Source organism: Larus michahellis, chromosome 3 (assembly GCF_964199755.1).
Source record: "Larus michahellis chromosome 3, bLarMic1.1, whole genome shotgun sequence".
Lineage (NCBI taxonomy): Eukaryota > Metazoa > Chordata > Aves > Charadriiformes > Laridae > Larus > Larus michahellis.
The window spans coordinates 68,234,113-68,250,760 of NC_133898.1; the positions used below are offsets into that span (position 1 = coordinate 68,234,113).

The window sequence follows — 16,648 nt, forward strand, 5'->3', positions numbered from 1 at the left end:
ACAGTAATGACAAGCATATAAAACAGTTCTAGTGAATTAATATATTTGCAAGAGCTGCAGCCTACTTGGGGTAGAAAACTGACAACTGTACCAGAGTTTGCACCTCCTCTGGTCTTCTGTTGGGACATCTATGCATCCATAAGAATAGCATACGTATTTCTTCAGTATCTTTGTTCTCCTGTTACAGCAGATAAAACCAAAACTGAAGAAAAGCGTAGGTGGGCAAGGGTGGTAAAGTCATTCACTTAATTTTTTGATGCTGACTTAATTTTAAAATATTTTTCCAACATATTATCAATGTACCAGTTCACAAGGAACCGATTAGAATTTTTTGTGTTCAGGATTGAACCGTGGCTGGTTTCTAAAGCAGGAGGAACTCATGCTTTGAGTTCAAAGTCCAGCTTTCTAATGTGATCTTGAAAGGATGTTTCATCCTGGCTGCAGGAGTGGGAAATTAAGGGCCTTACCTAAATGCACTGAAGACAAAAATGACTCAGGTCAATGAAATAATGCTATTAACTTCTTTGCTCCTACTCTTTCTTGGGCAATGTGTGAACTAGGGGGGCAAGCTGAATGATAGCAAAGAGCATAATGTGAACTTTGGACAACACAAGAGTGTAATTTTACATTAAGGAAGAACTATGGTGGCTTAGGTTTAATCTCATCCTTTCCCATATTAAATGGGTTGATCTGTGTGGTTTGATATAGCCAGTAGAAGTCCAAATGCATTTTTCCAATAACGTGTTCTGCTTGGCTGTTCTTTCAGCATTTCGAAGTTTGAAGAACGATGCTGTTTCCTATACGTGCTGCACAACTCAGATGACTTTCAAATCTACTTCTGCACAGAACTTCACTGCAGAAGGTGTGTCACTGTTGTTATTTCAGAAAAAACACAACCTGTCATGGGGTAGATGGTGTCTGCATGCGCAACAGGGACTGACTGTTTCAGAACTATGGTGAAAGTCGATCTGAGCATCCTCAGTGATCACTATCTTTCATGCAAAAGCTTAGTACTACAGTACCCTAGAGATTTATCAGCTTTGAAGGGTCAAAGCGCAAACTCAGACAAACATTAGGAACAAATATGATTACAAATTTAATTTTATTTTTTTACACACTTTGTGGGATTACTTCTCTAATACTTATCATATTAAGGCTTACTACAAGTGTTTTTTTTTTTCCCCCCATCCAAGAAAGCATCCTAAACTTAAAATGGGCTTCTGAAGTGGGAACATTTGGAGTAACAACAAGGTCTGGTCAAAATTTCTCTTCTATTGTAACTAAAATTTTATTTACGATTACAAAGAAGCATACTTGATTTCCTTTGCATTATCATCACGATGTTTCCTTAAGTAAGATTGTACCAGTATCCCTTCAGGAAACTTGGCAAAGGTTTGTTTCACAAAATTTGGGGTGTCTCAGTTTCTCTAAGCTGTGCTTCTGCTCTGTATGCTTGAGGGCTGTAGTCCGGAAGGCATTTCCAGAGGAAATTTCATGTCTTTTTATGCTAAAAAAGGCTACAACTTTACAAAAAAGCACGGCAGTACTCTATATTAATGGTTGTGGCCACCTCCCAGCCCAGTCCCTAGCTTGTTCTCTCATCCATTCTGTTTCATATCGGTTCTTTTACCATGTTCATTCCCCTTCATATCTGAATACTTAGAAGAATAAGCAATACCTTAGCATGACATGGTATTTGTACTTGCATTCTTTCAAAGGAGTAGAAGTCATGTGTCATAGTAATAGTAATATTTTTTTTTAATGGGAAGTTGTAAAATAGACCCTTTCATTCAAGCAAAAACTTGAAGCTAGCCTTGCCGCACCACAAAAAATTCCTCCAAATGTGGGCAAGGCTTCTTCTAGGCACTTCTCAAGATGCTTCAGTGCTTTCATTGGACGTAAAGAAATGGTGATATAGGATGAGAATTTCTCCTGATACATAGATTTTGAAATATGAATTCCGTTAGTAATTTCAGGCACCATTGGTGTCTTGCACATATAAAAGGATGACGTAAAAAGTATGAGAACTGCAGATTTTGACTGTTAATTCTCCATGTAAACAATTTCTTTTTCTTTTTGCTGACAAACAAACGTTTGCACTGAGTTATACTTACTATACTTAAGTCCTCTTCTGGTTCATTCATTACTTTAGAGAAGTGTTCTCTTTGTCACCATACTGTCTCAAGTGTGTATTTGATTTTTTTTTTTCTCCTTTTAACAGGTTTTTTGACATGGTGAACAGTATCACTGAAGAAATAGGGAAGACTACAGAGGAAGGGGAATGTGATGGAGACTCTCTAGAGGTATTTTTACTATTTTTTTTTTCCCCCCAACATAATTTTGAGCTTCTATTGTAGCATTTCACTGAAGGGAGTAAATTACTCATCCCTTCTCTGGAAGAAGTCAGGCAAGTTATTGTTTACAAAATTTTGTCCTTGACTGTTTATAGATTAATCATTCTTTTTAATGGTCCTCATGTAGTTTTTATAAGGAGCATAGCTAAATTTCTTGTATTTCAGATAGCGTACTCACTTGAGAAGGTACTAAACTCTGGAATTCTCCAGTCATGCTTATTACAGAGTGACTTTTGTACCAGTTCCTTCAGAGTGTAATCATAGTCAGGCAGAATTAGCATCTGTTTAAATTTTAAAGACTGCTTGTTGCCTGTTTCATGCATCACTGGAATCATGGGCACTTACATTATTGGCAGGTCGTCTGCACCACAAGCAAGGATATCCTTGTTGTAGGGGAAGATTTGTCCTTGCTAGTTGCCATCTGTAGGCAGCACAGCAATGAACGTCAAGTTCAAATCAGATGGTGATGTTGGTGCTGCTGGGGGTCTGTTTATACCCTTAGCCCACTAACTCACACTGAACCTTAGGGTGCCCTACGTCTGCTGCCACCCCTCCTAGCTAAGTTATAGCTTGCCTGGGTATGCAATTACACGCTGTATTCTCACCTTGGCTTTCTCCCTGAACATAACACAGAGTTCAAAAGCGAGTACAGGGCCATCAGCTGCAATGCAGTATTTACGGTATTTAGGCTTTCTTTTAGGTGGCAGGGAACAGGAAAGAATACCTAAGCCTATGTCCTATCACATGAAAATCTGGTGTCCCGAAGCTCTAAAGACATCCAGAACTGACTGAGAGAGTCAGCGCTGCATAATGAATACAGACAGCCCTCTGTCCCAGTTCTGATGTTGGCATTTTGTAATAAATCTGAAATCAAAGATGGGACAAAGAAACCACTAGAGTGACTTGTGGGATAGAAAAATACCCTATAATGAGAACCTTAGGGTGCCTAATTTGTTTATTTTAGCAAAAAGAAAGCAGTGGGTGACTTGATTACAGTGGGTAAGTATTTTTACAGGGAAAATTACAATGTGCTAATGGTCTCTTTAATCTGTTGAAGAAAAACTAAATGAAATAGTAACGCCAAAGAAATCTGAATTGAGGCATGACTTCACCGTGACAGTAATTAATTGTTGAAACAAAGTACTAAAAGTAGTGGACCCTCTCTTTCATTAGAAAGATAGCAGTCTTTATTTGGAGGAAAATAAAAAAGTACTTTATCTAGACATAAAATACTGGGTTTAGCATGGGAGTGAGCGTGTGAAATTACATGTCTGTGTTACACAAGAAGCTAGATCAAATAATCTGTATAATGACTGTTTCTGGACTGGCCTTAAACTCTTTGAAATTCAAATTCAGCCGAAACCATGCTTAATATACTGCAATCGTGACTGACCTCCATTGCCACACGCTGCTGGCTGACCTGGCACTGGCAAAATTGAGGTTGTGCTGGTTTTGGAAGACATGGTCAGGTGAGGAGAGCATCTGGAACAAATTAAGTGTATCCTGCCTTGCTTTTTATGTCTGTGTGGGAGCCGAAGTTCTCCGTTTGGTGCAGGGTGCCCTCTGTCGTCTTCTCTTGTTTTTGCAGCACCTGCCAGCAGAATTGCAGATGCTGTTGAGTAAGACATGCAAGCGTAACTACTCACAACGGGTAGAGGCTAGTTTAGCTTTATGCACTTACCTGTGAAATGGATACCTTAGAAGCCAGCGCTTCCTGTACAGTCAGTGGAGAGATATAGGCATGTCTGCACAGTATCCAAATTGTCTTCTTGAAGTGTTTTTCTTTCCTTCTCCATGGTCTGCAGAAAGCAATTAGCCTCCTAGATGCCTTAGTTATGAGCACGGGGTCAGGTGGAATAAATCTTACCCCTCTGTTTCATTTCATGTTGTTGTTTGCTTTGCAGTATGATTATGAATATGATGAAAATGGCGAGCGAGTCATTCTGGGGAAAGGAACTTACGGCATTGTATATGCTGGACGAGATTTGAGCAATCAAGTCAGAATTGCTATTAAAGAAATCCCAGAGAGAGACAGCAGGTATAGTAACTGTGGCTGATTCCAAAGTTTGTGCATTACGTAATTTCATCGGTAATGTGATCAACCAGTTTGCTGATTAAGGAGTATCTCTTCTACCAAGCTGCCAATAAATTACCTGTCTGTTGGGTATAATCGTGTTCCCTATCTTTGTAACTAGACGTTTCCAAGTTGCGAAATAGATTATCATCACAACTGAGAATTTAGATGCTTACTGAGTTTGGTACTAGTAGTTTATAATACCTTTTCTTTCCAAAAGAAGTATTGGTGGAGTACAGTATCTCACTCAAACACCTAGTGATAAACCCTATCTACTTAGACACGCTCAGGCATGTCTTTTATAAAGAACTATTGAATTTCATGATTTGTGGAGTTCTTTAAAATTCTGAGCCAGAATTGTTGGTGAAAACATTTTCCTTTCCTGTTTGTGCATCATTTACTATGAAGCCCCTCTGTAGGAGGAAATAACTGTATCCTTGTTTGTGCAGTGCTCAATCTACAATGAATATCAGGAAGGAAGCTGGTTTTACCCGTCCCTACAAAGCAGTCATCTTAGAGAGTGCTAGTATTCAAAACAGTAGATAAAGGAGGCTATTCTAACCCACCACAGTGGCTATTACTCTTCTCACTTTTACCTAGAATGTATGTCCCTGGGAGTAAAACCCACCGTTTGTGGAAAAGGAGTATTATTCTCTACAACCTATCCAGCATCAAGTAGTGTTATTTAAATTGTATTGGAGCCTAGATGTTGACAGGATACTGTTTGATAACTCTCATAAAGTTTTCTTTGTGTGATTTACAGACTGGAAGGTCAGTAATGCCACCTGGTGTCCTAGCTCAGTTTCTTTTTCATGGGTCTCTTGTGGGCCTTCCTTCAGTTATTCTGTCCCCACTTAGTCGTTCTTTTCTTTGATGTTTAAAAAATGAATCCTCCTAAATCTCTTTGAATCCATGTATATTGGCTGTTCGATATGGAGAAGTCTGTGGTCTAATAATTTCTCCATACTCACATTTTAAAGATACTAGAACGTAGATTATGGAAAAGGAATCCTTCCATCTTCTATATTGTTATTGCAAATTTAACTGCAGAAAGTATGGCCTCGTTACATAAAACAATCTTTTGGCTCAAAATAGGGTTGCAAGTTTTGTATGTACTTAGAAGAAATGTGTTGTTTGTAAGAACTGTGGTTGATAGAAAGATAGTCTGAACAGACCAGTAACTACTCTAAAGGAAAAAAAATTTCCAGATTTTTCTTCTCCAATACACATTTTTTAAAAATTTTGAACGGAAAAGGTTTCAGATTCAGTGTGCAAAGCATACTGGAAAAGAGATTATCAGGAGGCTGTTAGTCTTTCGTCTAGACTTCAAAAAATATTTGCAGGCTTCCAGGACAAATTTCAAGTATTACTCTTTTAATGGCAACGTAAGAAAAAGTTATTAATTAATTTCTGATTACTTATAACCTGATCTTTTAGCACTTTGAAAGAAGTCTATAGAAAGAAAAGGATTAATCTCTGAAGTTAATTCTTAGCATTTTCAAAGTGAAAATGACCGTCTTTTGAATTTGTAAGAAATAATTAAATGCTCAGTCAGAGCATGACCAGAAATGCCATGATTTCTGTGCAAAAAGTAGCGAGTCTTTGACACTGCCGTATGTTAAATATAAGCTACTGAATAATGTACTTAACTGTTAGGAAATGTTAGACTACAGCGACACGTTCAGAAAGAAAAGGAAACATTCCTGCAATGCTGTTGCCCTCAAATGCAAAATAGTACTATGGTACTACAAAATAGTATCAGTGGCTGTATCAACTTTCCAAGTTAAAGTAAAATCATCTTAGGTAGATAATAAGATCTAGCGTTCTAGGACTTAGAATTTGTCTTTCTTCGAACCATTTAAAGTCTCCTAATGACTAAGTTCTAAAATAATAAATGCTTCATCCTACTGGAGAATTTTCTTGCAGCTTTATTTTATTAGCTAAATTATTTTAGTTGCTCAAGACTCAATTAACTTTGCAGTTTAAAAGTGCAGGGGGAAGAATTGTAATTGTCTTGCTGCTGCTGTTCTGAACGAATATCCCATTAGTATAACTCAGGAATATAATCTCTGATGATTTTGCATTTCTGAATGACTAACAGCATAGTCAGAATCTTTATAGTCATGTGTGGAGAGGCAAGCCAAAACTCAAATTAGGTTTTAGTAAATAGACTCGGAGTTGCATAATCACACTTTTCATTAACCAAATACTTTCCTTGTTTTCTGCAAAGTTGTTTTCCACAGGGGTTTTCAGATGCCCGTTTTTTAATGGTTTGCGTTTTTTTTCCCCCCTCCACTTGTAGCTGGATGCTGTTGTTAGAGTGAGCTCCCTACCCCAAAAGGGAGTGGAGCTCACAGGCACTTTTCTCCTAACAACTTCAGTTGCATTTGTGCTTTGATTGCATTCCTGGCACAGGCACTCCGCTGGCTCCAGGGAGAGCTAACTCCTGGACTTGAAACAGCAGGAAGCTACCCCTCCTCCCAATAAATAGATAAAATAAAAGTTTTTTCCCAGTTCATTAGGGGATGAGAATGTACCAGTGTTGGTGTGAGGTCTATGCTGAGAGCAACCTCATGAAGACGAAGATGGCGGTAAAACTTTTCCTTTTGGTGGCAAATAGCTGCAAGGTTGAGTTTGCAGCGATGTTTAGTACTCCCGCAGTATAAGCAGCTGAATATGTTCTCCACTTGCTCAAGACTCTGCAGCTCCTTCTTGTATCTGGACTGATGGAAGGAGGTCTGTGTCCTTCATCTATTCAGCTGCCCTGAGAATCTGGCTGCAGATGGTAGTCCTTTAGTGAAAATAGCCACCAGGCTCTCAGCATATTGTCTACGTTTTGCCAGACAATACACAGAATCTGGCATCTGACCTGCAACTCGCCTATAGTTGAAAGAAGAGCATTAGGCCTGGTCTAGGGAGCATATCAGCTGCCGAGCTGTGGTGGTGTTCCACACTGGAGAAGGATCCAGACTCCAGAAACCTTCTTGGCAAAAAGACTGCTGAAAAGCTTACATCTCTGAAAAATATTTTATCTTGGACAACATTTGATAAAATTGTTTTGATCAGTTCTTCTGGATATTCCCCCATGAAATTATTCCTTTTTCTTACTCTGCTAGCTATCCGCTCTTGCTTTCAGACAAGACTTCTACTTTAATTAATTAAAATGTAAGTGGTGATTTGTTTTCATTATTGAGGTGATTTTAATTATACACCAACTTTCTGGTTTACTAGTTCACTTTGGCACTAGTCTGACTCCAACTGCTTGCCCAACTGTTCATTCTCTTTGAATTAGGCTGGAGAGGAGATATTTTTCCACAACTTTTGTTTTGCTCAGTCTGTCCATGTACACTTACAACGTTTTGTGGTTTTGTGTGTGTATACAGAATATTATATAAATTTTATGTGTGTTATGTGTATTTATATATGATTACATAATTTTTTAGTATGTGGTTGTCACAACCACTGTTGCTAAATGCATCTAACACGTAGTCATTTTCAGTGTAAACGTGTTTCATAGGACCTAAAATAGAACTTCAGCCGCTACAGTAAACACAAGACTTTCTTTCCGAAAGTCAATATTGAATAAACTGCTGCTTTTCTTTCCAGGTACTCGCAACCTCTGCATGAAGAAATAGCTTTGCATAAGCATCTCAAACATAAGAACATTGTCCAGTATTTAGGTTCTCTTAGTGAGAATGGCTTCATTAAGATATTCATGGAACAGGTGCCAGGCGGTAAGTTGTGGGGGAGACTGGTTAGGTGGTTGCTTGGTTTGTTTTTTAACATTTTTAAAGCATAAAACTTATAGCACTGCAACAAGATATATTTTATGCAAATGTAATTAGTATCTCCTTCCTAAATTAATGGGCAAAACCGTGTCTTCAAGGTGCTTGAGTCCTCTCGTGCAGTATTTAGGTAGGACGTGCTGCGGATACAGCTCAGATCATTGCTGTGGCAGGCGAGCTCCTTCTACCTACAGATCAGCAATGATCTGTGGTTATCCTACTAGAAGGACTTTAGCTAGTCTCAGATGGCTGATCCCTCCTCAGGTACCTAACACAAGAGAATGGCAATTGGTGATCGTTACTTCTGTTTGAGACCAAAGAACTCACAGCAGCCAGACGGAACAAAAATCCCACTTCTAGAGTTTAGCGTTTTGAGAAACTGTTGAGCTGGTGTATGTGCATCCACCTTTTTTCACTCTTTTACAACATTCCTCTGGGGCAGCTGCTCTCCAGGCACAGGAGAGACATGAGCACATTGATTAAATGGGTTCTGATCTGGCTGCTTGAGGATCAGAACCCACCAGTATCTGATGCAGCTCAGTGGAGGCACTGAGACTTTTTTTAATTACTGCAGCCAGTGATGATGCAAGTAAGCATTCTCCTGGAGAGGCCTTTGGTTATAGAAGGGGTGCCTACACTTGGTTTGGGATTGATGTTTGTTGTTACTTTTTTTTTTTTTTCTTTTTCCTCTGTGGGAGAAGGCAAAATTTAATTAGATTTTCACTCTCACTTTTTTGCTCTCCAAAATTATAGGCAGCCTTTCTGCTCTTCTACGATCAAAATGGGGACCATTAAAAAATAATGAGCAGACAATCGGCTTTTATACCAAGCAGATTCTTGAAGGATTAAAATACCTCCATGATAATCAAATAGTGCATCGAGACATAAAGGTAAGAATTCACAGAGAATTAAGCCTGAAAGTGTTATGTAACTGCATAATCATTTATTTGTCCTGTAATTTAAAAACATTTTTCTGGATGTTCTTCGTTTTCACATACCCTCCCTGATATTCTGAACTCTGGATTAGGTATGTGAACCATTGTTAATTTGAATTTGCACCAATAAAATATTTTTTTCTTTTAGAAGAATTGACACATACCCACTTAAGATGTGATAAAGTGAATATTTTTTATGAAGTAGATATTTTTATTCCTGTTTTCTGTGACATGATTGAACTTTCATAAAAGCTTATCAGAAGTGAAGAAGATGGTGGATCGGGTTATTGGCAGGTTCTTTTCCAAGGAGATTGCAGATGAAAAAAAAAAAAGAAAAAGGCTAAAAAGCACACGTTTTTCTGTCTCTTAGTAATCTTTAACTGAATTCCTACAGTAGGGGAAGTTCTCTTTGAGATGAAGTTTCTGATAACGGGATTACATAAGGCAAGAACACTATTGATTCCTCTTTCATCTTCCCTCTTAAGGGCCTTAGGAGGTAATTGTTACTTATTAAAGAGTGCATTGTAGAAACAGGCTATGCAAGAAGTCTTAGATGAAGAGTCAGCAGAAAAAAATAATTGCTCTGAATGTTCTGTTCCTCAGGGTGATAATGTACTTATCAACACGTACAGCGGAGTGTTAAAGATTTCGGACTTTGGAACTTCAAAGAGACTTGCAGGAATCAACCCATGTACTGAAACTTTCACTGGTATGTTCCCAGAGCAGAGACTCTTTCCTCACTCGAACTGTGCGTGTAGGGTCAGAATCCACAGCTGCTGAACTTTCATTGACTTCAAATCAGTATGAAAGGTTGCTGCAAGAATAACTATTTTTTACACGCTATACACTGTGTTTGTACGCACTGTTCAAAGAGAATGCTGTTTTGGAAGTTCCACTTGAGACACGAAAGTCCTCTCCAGCAGAAGAGCTGTGTCTTTCCTGTGTTGTATTTGAGTCTGTCTCTTCTGTGTGCATGGCTTTTTCATCTTGATAATAGAAGGCTAGCTTTTTTCTTTTGTGACTGGCTTGGACATCCTGGCTTCATCTGCAAAATTGCTTATCTACGGAGCCTGTCATTAACTTGATCCTCATTCTGCTTGATAATTTGGTTTGGATGTTAAATCATGCAGTGGCACTGCATTAAATAATTATGGCAAATGAGAAGTGACTGTTATTTTAATTCCATCCTCTGCTCTTCCATTTCTGCAGAATAATGTTTCGGGTTGATTCAGAAAAAGCGTTCATATCACCTGCTGTTTTAGATTCAGATTTCAGGTTTCACTTCCTTTTCCTCTCTGTGTGCAATTTAGAGTGATCTTCCTTATTTTAATCTTAACCTGTAATACAGTAAATTAAAGTTATGTCTGATCCAAAGCTCATTGAAACCTCTTAATGATTGTCATTGACTTTGAAAAGTTATATCGTTAGATCACTAGATGATATCGGATGCTTTTAGCACAAGTAATATTTTTTAATATTTTGAGTGTCATGTAGAATGCATATGGAAATTTTTGAATTTTGAATAATAGAGTATTTTTTTAAATTTCCCAATATTGCTCACACCCCAAGGATTTTGTTCCTCTTACCCTGTAGCTATCTATTTGCATCATCAGTGCACCTAAATAAAAAAATGAGTGTGTTTTAAACAGGTACCCTTCAGTATATGGCACCGGAAATCATAGACAAAGGACCGCGTGGCTATGGGAAGGCTGCAGACATCTGGTCCTTGGGATGCACGATCATTGAGATGGCTACAGGGAAGCCCCCGTTTTACGAACTGGGAGAACCACAAGCAGCTATGTTTAAGGTCAGACATCTTCCTTGTACGACTCAGACCGGTATTTGTAAACACAGGAAATCTTATGACTGCTTTGGAGAAGTTAGAATAAGAGATTGCAGGAAAAGAAGATAAAGGAAATGCTTGGTTAGTGAGGATGTTAAGAAGCATGAGCTGATTCAGCTGAGTGGGAGTGCTGTGTAGTTTTGAAGAGAGTAATGGAGCAATAGCAGCTATTCAGCAGCCTGAGTGTTAAAAGGAAAAAAAAAAGAAAAGAGAAGCATTCTGCTTTGTGAGAGGCTCTACTTGCAATTGTGGGTTTTTTTTAATGTAATTGTTTATACAGCTTGTAATAGTTAGGGTTTTTTTCTCTGAATTAATAAACTAGTTACAGAAAGAGAATATAAAAACTTGAGAACAATATATGACTTCTATTATCTAAACACTTTTTTGATGCTGTTCAATGTTTGGGAAAAGAACAGTGTAGGCCATTGTTTCTCCCTTTATTTGTCTCAGGTGGGAATGTTTAAAATACACCCAGAGATTCCTGAATCCATGTCTGCAGAAGCCAAGGCTTTCATATTGCGTTGCTTTGAACCAGATCCTGATAAACGAGCTTTTGCTCATGAGCTACTTATAGATGAATTCTTGAAGGTTTCAAGCAAAAAAAGAAAGACCCCATCAAAGCTCTCAGGTAAGCATTACTAAACTCAATCTGGAATTTTTCTCTTGATGATGATACTGTTTCCTGCAACTGGTGATTTAGTCTTTAAGATGAACACATCAGATCCCATCCCAGTGAACATTCAGTTGTAACCTTCTGGTCCAGCAGCTTGCTGCAGAAACACTGTTGTAGCAGAATTCTGTTATATTGTCACAGAGGTGATTTATATAAATATTTCTAATAAGGTTTCTAAAAGTCTGTTTATGGTTTCGTGCAACTTTTACGGTTGTGTTTTTTTTTTTTAATTTGCGTATGTTTTCATTCAAAGGATGTTTGCATGGAGTACATTTTGTGTAAGGTTAGAACATGCTATTGAGCCTCAGGGGAGTTTCCTACGTGAGCAAAATAATCTTTGTCCCATAGAAAATGCGCATGCATGGCATTATTTTTGTTTCATGGACTCATTTCCTGCAGCGTTCTAAATTATGGAAAGTAAGAAAGGAGTTTTGATAGTATCAATGACATATTCTATGTGTGTGCATATATACATATGTTTTCTGTACCTTTTTAGCATGATACCTAAAATGAAATAAAAATACGAGGTAAAGGAGATGGCATTGGATGATCACTTTTAAAGTGGTTTCCAGATAAAAATTAACTTTAAATAGCAATAAATTATGCTTTTAAAGATTACAGACAGGAGAGTCTGTGTAGTCTATAAAAAAGGGAAGTTATTCTTTAGACTGTGCTTATTTTCTGTTAATTTCAGCACATTTAACTTTCTTTTTTTTTGGTGTTTCTCCCACAGTTCTTTCAGCTAACACAAACGGTGAGTTTTAACGTACTTCTCTATCAAAACATAACTGTGTAGACCCTGTGGCTATCACTTATTCTGGTACAATTTGTCACACTAAAATGCTGCAAAGAGAAGTGCGCGCAATTATGAAAATAAGTGACCTTTCTCTGTTAGGAACCTCTAATTCATGGTGCAAATTTAAACTACGATTTGTTATCCTGCCAGACTATGGCTTAATTGTCTAGGCAGGTGGGTAATACATTGGGCCATTTAGTGGAAATCTGAACAGGAAACTGAACGGCTGTTTTGTAGTAGCAATAGAGTCAAGGTTTGTGGAGAAAGGTAACACAGATTTTTATTAGGCTAAATTCTACAACTGAAAAAAATGGAATGCATGAAACCCCTTGTCAGGCCTGGGTACAGGATACTCTTCTCTTTCAAGAAATGAACTGCGGGGGCGGGCCAGGGAAACTGAACAAACACATCCTTACCTTCATGCTGAGTTGCTATCAAAGTACACTTTGAAATGTACGCATGTGAAGTAGGTATGAATAGTTTCTTGCTGCAGTAATGTGTGCTCTGGATTTAAAAACAAAAGTTCTGACTTAACATGTATGTTTATTATTAATTAAAGACTATGAACTAATTAAACTTGTATAAAATAATCTGATAAAGAAATGTATCTTATGTGTTATAGTATATATACATTCATGTATTGTATATACAAATACATATTTATGTACACTCATGAAATTGACATTTTGGAAGGTGCTTACCCTGTGGAAACATTTTGTTACTGCTGAAAGTGCATATTGATGATATGAGATGCACATTCACTCCAGTGGTGAAGGTTCTGTAAATGAACTTGCAAAGAGCCCAGCATTTCTGTATCTCAGGAAGCTTTTGAATAAAAACATAACTGCAAGGTAACCCTATTCCAGAAGAATAAGCTTTAGGAATTTTTTGCCAATTTTGTTTTTACTATTTTGTATTGGTGTGGGGGAAGACTGGATTCTGTTTCCTCTGAAAGAATAACCTTTTCACTTCAGAACTGTGATGGCACTATTACATCCTAATTTCTGAATATTCCTATACAAACAGAGTATCTTCGGAGTATATCCTTACCTGTCCCTGTTCTGGTGGAAGATACAAGTAGCAGCAGTGAATATGGTTCTGTGTCACCTGACACAGAATTAAAAATTGATCCATTCTCTTTCAAAACAAGAGCCAAATCCTGTGGAGAAAAAGATGGGAAGGGAATCCGGTCCCTTTTTCTGAGGTAAAGAGCTATCTGGCATTTATGTTACACAGTAGATTAGGAAAGTGTGCATTGGGGTGGTTGTTATAAAGTTTCTTTTCACTGAGTGTCTTTCATGCAGCATCCCAGATGAACATTTTGAGGATCACAGTGCACCTCCTTCACCTGAAGAGAAAGATTCTGGGTTTTTCATGCTGAAGAAGGATAGTGAAAGGAGAGCTACCCTCCACAGGATATTAACTGAGGACCAAGAGAAGGTGGTGAGGAACTTGATGGAAGCTTTGGCTCAGGTAAAGTAATTTCAGAAGGCAGCAAAAATTTTATGGAATTTGAAGACTTATCTGCAATTACCTGGAATTTTTGAAATTACACATAGTAAAGCAATTAAAAAAATAAAGTTTGCTTAAACTAGAAAGCATACGCCATGTAACCTTTCATTGTTTATTGTTTTATTGGGGCTGTTAAAATAGGTTTAAAATTGTTTATGCTGCATTGCATATGCCTTCTGTGTTGTTTGGAAATACTATTTGTATACCTGGATATTATTGCTGACCAGGCAACAGAAAAACATGTTTTCATGAGATTGTATTTTGCCAGTGCTTTTCAACTGGGACTAACGAGGCTGTCAGGTCAACTCATGTGAGATAGGTCATCCCCAGGAGGTGATTACTGTGCCCCACTTTTAGACTTCCATTTTCTGGCTGACTGTTTTGATGGAGAGAGGTTTAGGTCTTTTGGCCTGCACTGGCCTTATGTTAAGTTACTGCGTAGAAAAAAATGTGGCTGACCGGTACACCATTGCCTTCTAGCCAAGAGCCGTAAAAGGGGAAAGAGGGGGCTAGGGAGAGCATAAATTACAGCTATTCCTCACAGTAGTTGGGAGCACATATGGAGGGGAGGGAAGGTGGAGTAACAGTGGGAGCTACGGCAAACAACAAAATAATTGCAGAATGACCTTTTGGCACTCCTTTGTGGGGATGATTCATGATGATGTATCAGTTCAGGATGACACTGAATAAATTACGGGTCATCACCACACTGCTAAATGTTGCAACACTGTAATTGGATGACATGATTTTTTTGTTCTTGTTTGTAATGTGTGTTAGTACTTAATTGACTCACCTCATTCTCAAGGCTAAGTATTGCTGGTCTAAAACATATTTGTATAAAATGTGACAACTCATCTTCTAAAGATAGTACTGTTTAGAAGCTGATGCAAACCAATATGATTCTTTTGCATGTACTACAGTTAATGTAATTGGAAATTGCTGCCATACCAATAAAAAGAACTTCTAACTGTTGGTGGGGGGAGGCGGGGAACCCACGGTTGTCCTGGTAACTATAGAAAGTGTTAAAATAGAAGGCAATAAGAGAGATGCCTGTGATCTGTGCTTTGCTAGAGTGTTGCTATAACAGACACAGTTGTTAGCATGTGCATGAAAGGAATAATCAGTGATTGTGAGAGGCTGAAACTGAATCACAAGATCCAGAGAGGGTACTTTGTGTTTCATGGCTTCCTCAGCTGGAGCTGGAACAGCCCAAGATAGGAGCAGAGACGGAGTTGTAGAGCCAAAGAATTCAAAGCACACGTGCATGGGACTATCTGCCCTTCAAGAGGATACAGAACTGTGACTCCCAAACACCATTTTCTCCCTCAAAAGGGGGATCCTGGTCAAAGAGCAGGAAACTTACTTAAGCCACCAGAAAGTGGTAGTAACTGCAGTTCAGGGGAAGTTGAGTTGGCTTCTTGTTATGTCCTGCTAAAATGCAAGAAGTTACCAATAGATGGAAGCCTGACTTGCTTGTTAGGCCTCATCAGGATGTAGGCTTTGATAGGGTTTTTCCCTTCACAAAAACTTTTCATAAGAACAATTTCAAAAAAGTCTGTGGGTGTGGGGGTTAGGGGAGGAGAACGACCTTCCCAAAGTAGGTCACTATTCCTTATTAGGGAGCCATACTGGTTGCCCTGTCGCCAGCATATCTTGATGGACTTGGATCTTCTAGTCCAGGGCTACAGTGTATTGTGTGTCCACCTATCTGCCCCAATGTCTTTTTAGTTGTTTAGACAAAAAGGAGATCAGCTACTGCAGGACAGAGTGAGGGATCCACTTCATTATAGGCAATCATCAGGTGAATTCTCCAAATCAAAGCGGATCAGGATGAGAGGCTAGGATCTCTTACCTCAGAGATGGGTGCTTTAGTCAGTGGAACTTTTGACTGCTCTAGAGCTGCTTCTTTTTTTTAGTTTCTCTCTCTCTCAAATAATCAAATTGTCTTTGTTTCATCTGGATCATAATTAATTAACTATAGTTAAAACCTCAATATTATTGGCAAACAGACTTCTTGGTGTTTGGCCAACCGTAATGTTCATGGCATAAAACTGGAAAATACAACAGAACTAGATACCGTATATCTTTCTGTTATGGAAATCAATGTTAGATATCTATAGTCTATATAAATAATTACTTAACTTCCTTCAGAATAAGCATCTAATACTTCATGTTGAACAACTAGTATGGTTTTCTATCTCTGGCTTAATTCTAAGATTTGGAATTGAAATTTGCATTCAGTTCGCATAACTTTACAGAGTAAATACAGTCCTCTAGTTCCTACTTACTTACACTGATGTTCTGATGAATGCTTTTGAGCTTTTTGCTACTTTTGTAGCTCATGCAAAACCACAAAAGCTTTTAAAAAATAAGCATATTAATATTTATACTAGAAAGGTGAGAGATTTGTAAACCTGCTCTACGAATAGGTAAGTGGAGAAGTTCTGTATCAAGGGAAATTATGTGGGAAAGAACTAGTCGCTTTCTGAGCCTATTGTGTAACTTGGACTAATCCCTTCTTTAAAATGCCGCTGTGGGACTTTGCATTTTGTCTCTGAGGGACTCTGAAATTAGAAGCACGTGTTTGTTTGTAATGAAGAGTAATTTGTAGTATTCGGTGCACAGTATATTTATTCATATCTTTTCCCTCCTGTACAATAAGACATGCAAACTATA

At 38.1% G+C, this 16,648-nt stretch overlaps 1 protein-coding gene across 1 annotated transcript in view; it reads left to right on the forward strand.

The window, feature by feature from the left end:
- Nucleotides 1-16,648, forward strand: part of MAP3K5 (mitogen-activated protein kinase kinase kinase 5) — a 106,593-nt gene that overhangs the window by 76,701 nt on the left and 13,244 nt on the right. Inside the window, exons 13-23 of the mRNA XM_074580618.1 lie at nucleotides 767-862; nucleotides 2,222-2,303; nucleotides 4,259-4,392; nucleotides 8,035-8,162; nucleotides 8,967-9,103; nucleotides 9,752-9,857; nucleotides 10,798-10,955; nucleotides 11,442-11,619; nucleotides 12,398-12,418; nucleotides 13,487-13,664; nucleotides 13,765-13,933. Of these exons, the coding sequence (XP_074436719.1) occupies nucleotides 767-862; nucleotides 2,222-2,303; nucleotides 4,259-4,392; nucleotides 8,035-8,162; nucleotides 8,967-9,103; nucleotides 9,752-9,857; nucleotides 10,798-10,955; nucleotides 11,442-11,619; nucleotides 12,398-12,418; nucleotides 13,487-13,664; nucleotides 13,765-13,933 (1,387 nt within the window). The remainder of the gene's footprint in view (nucleotides 1-766; nucleotides 863-2,221; nucleotides 2,304-4,258; nucleotides 4,393-8,034; nucleotides 8,163-8,966; nucleotides 9,104-9,751; nucleotides 9,858-10,797; nucleotides 10,956-11,441; nucleotides 11,620-12,397; nucleotides 12,419-13,486; nucleotides 13,665-13,764; nucleotides 13,934-16,648) is intronic.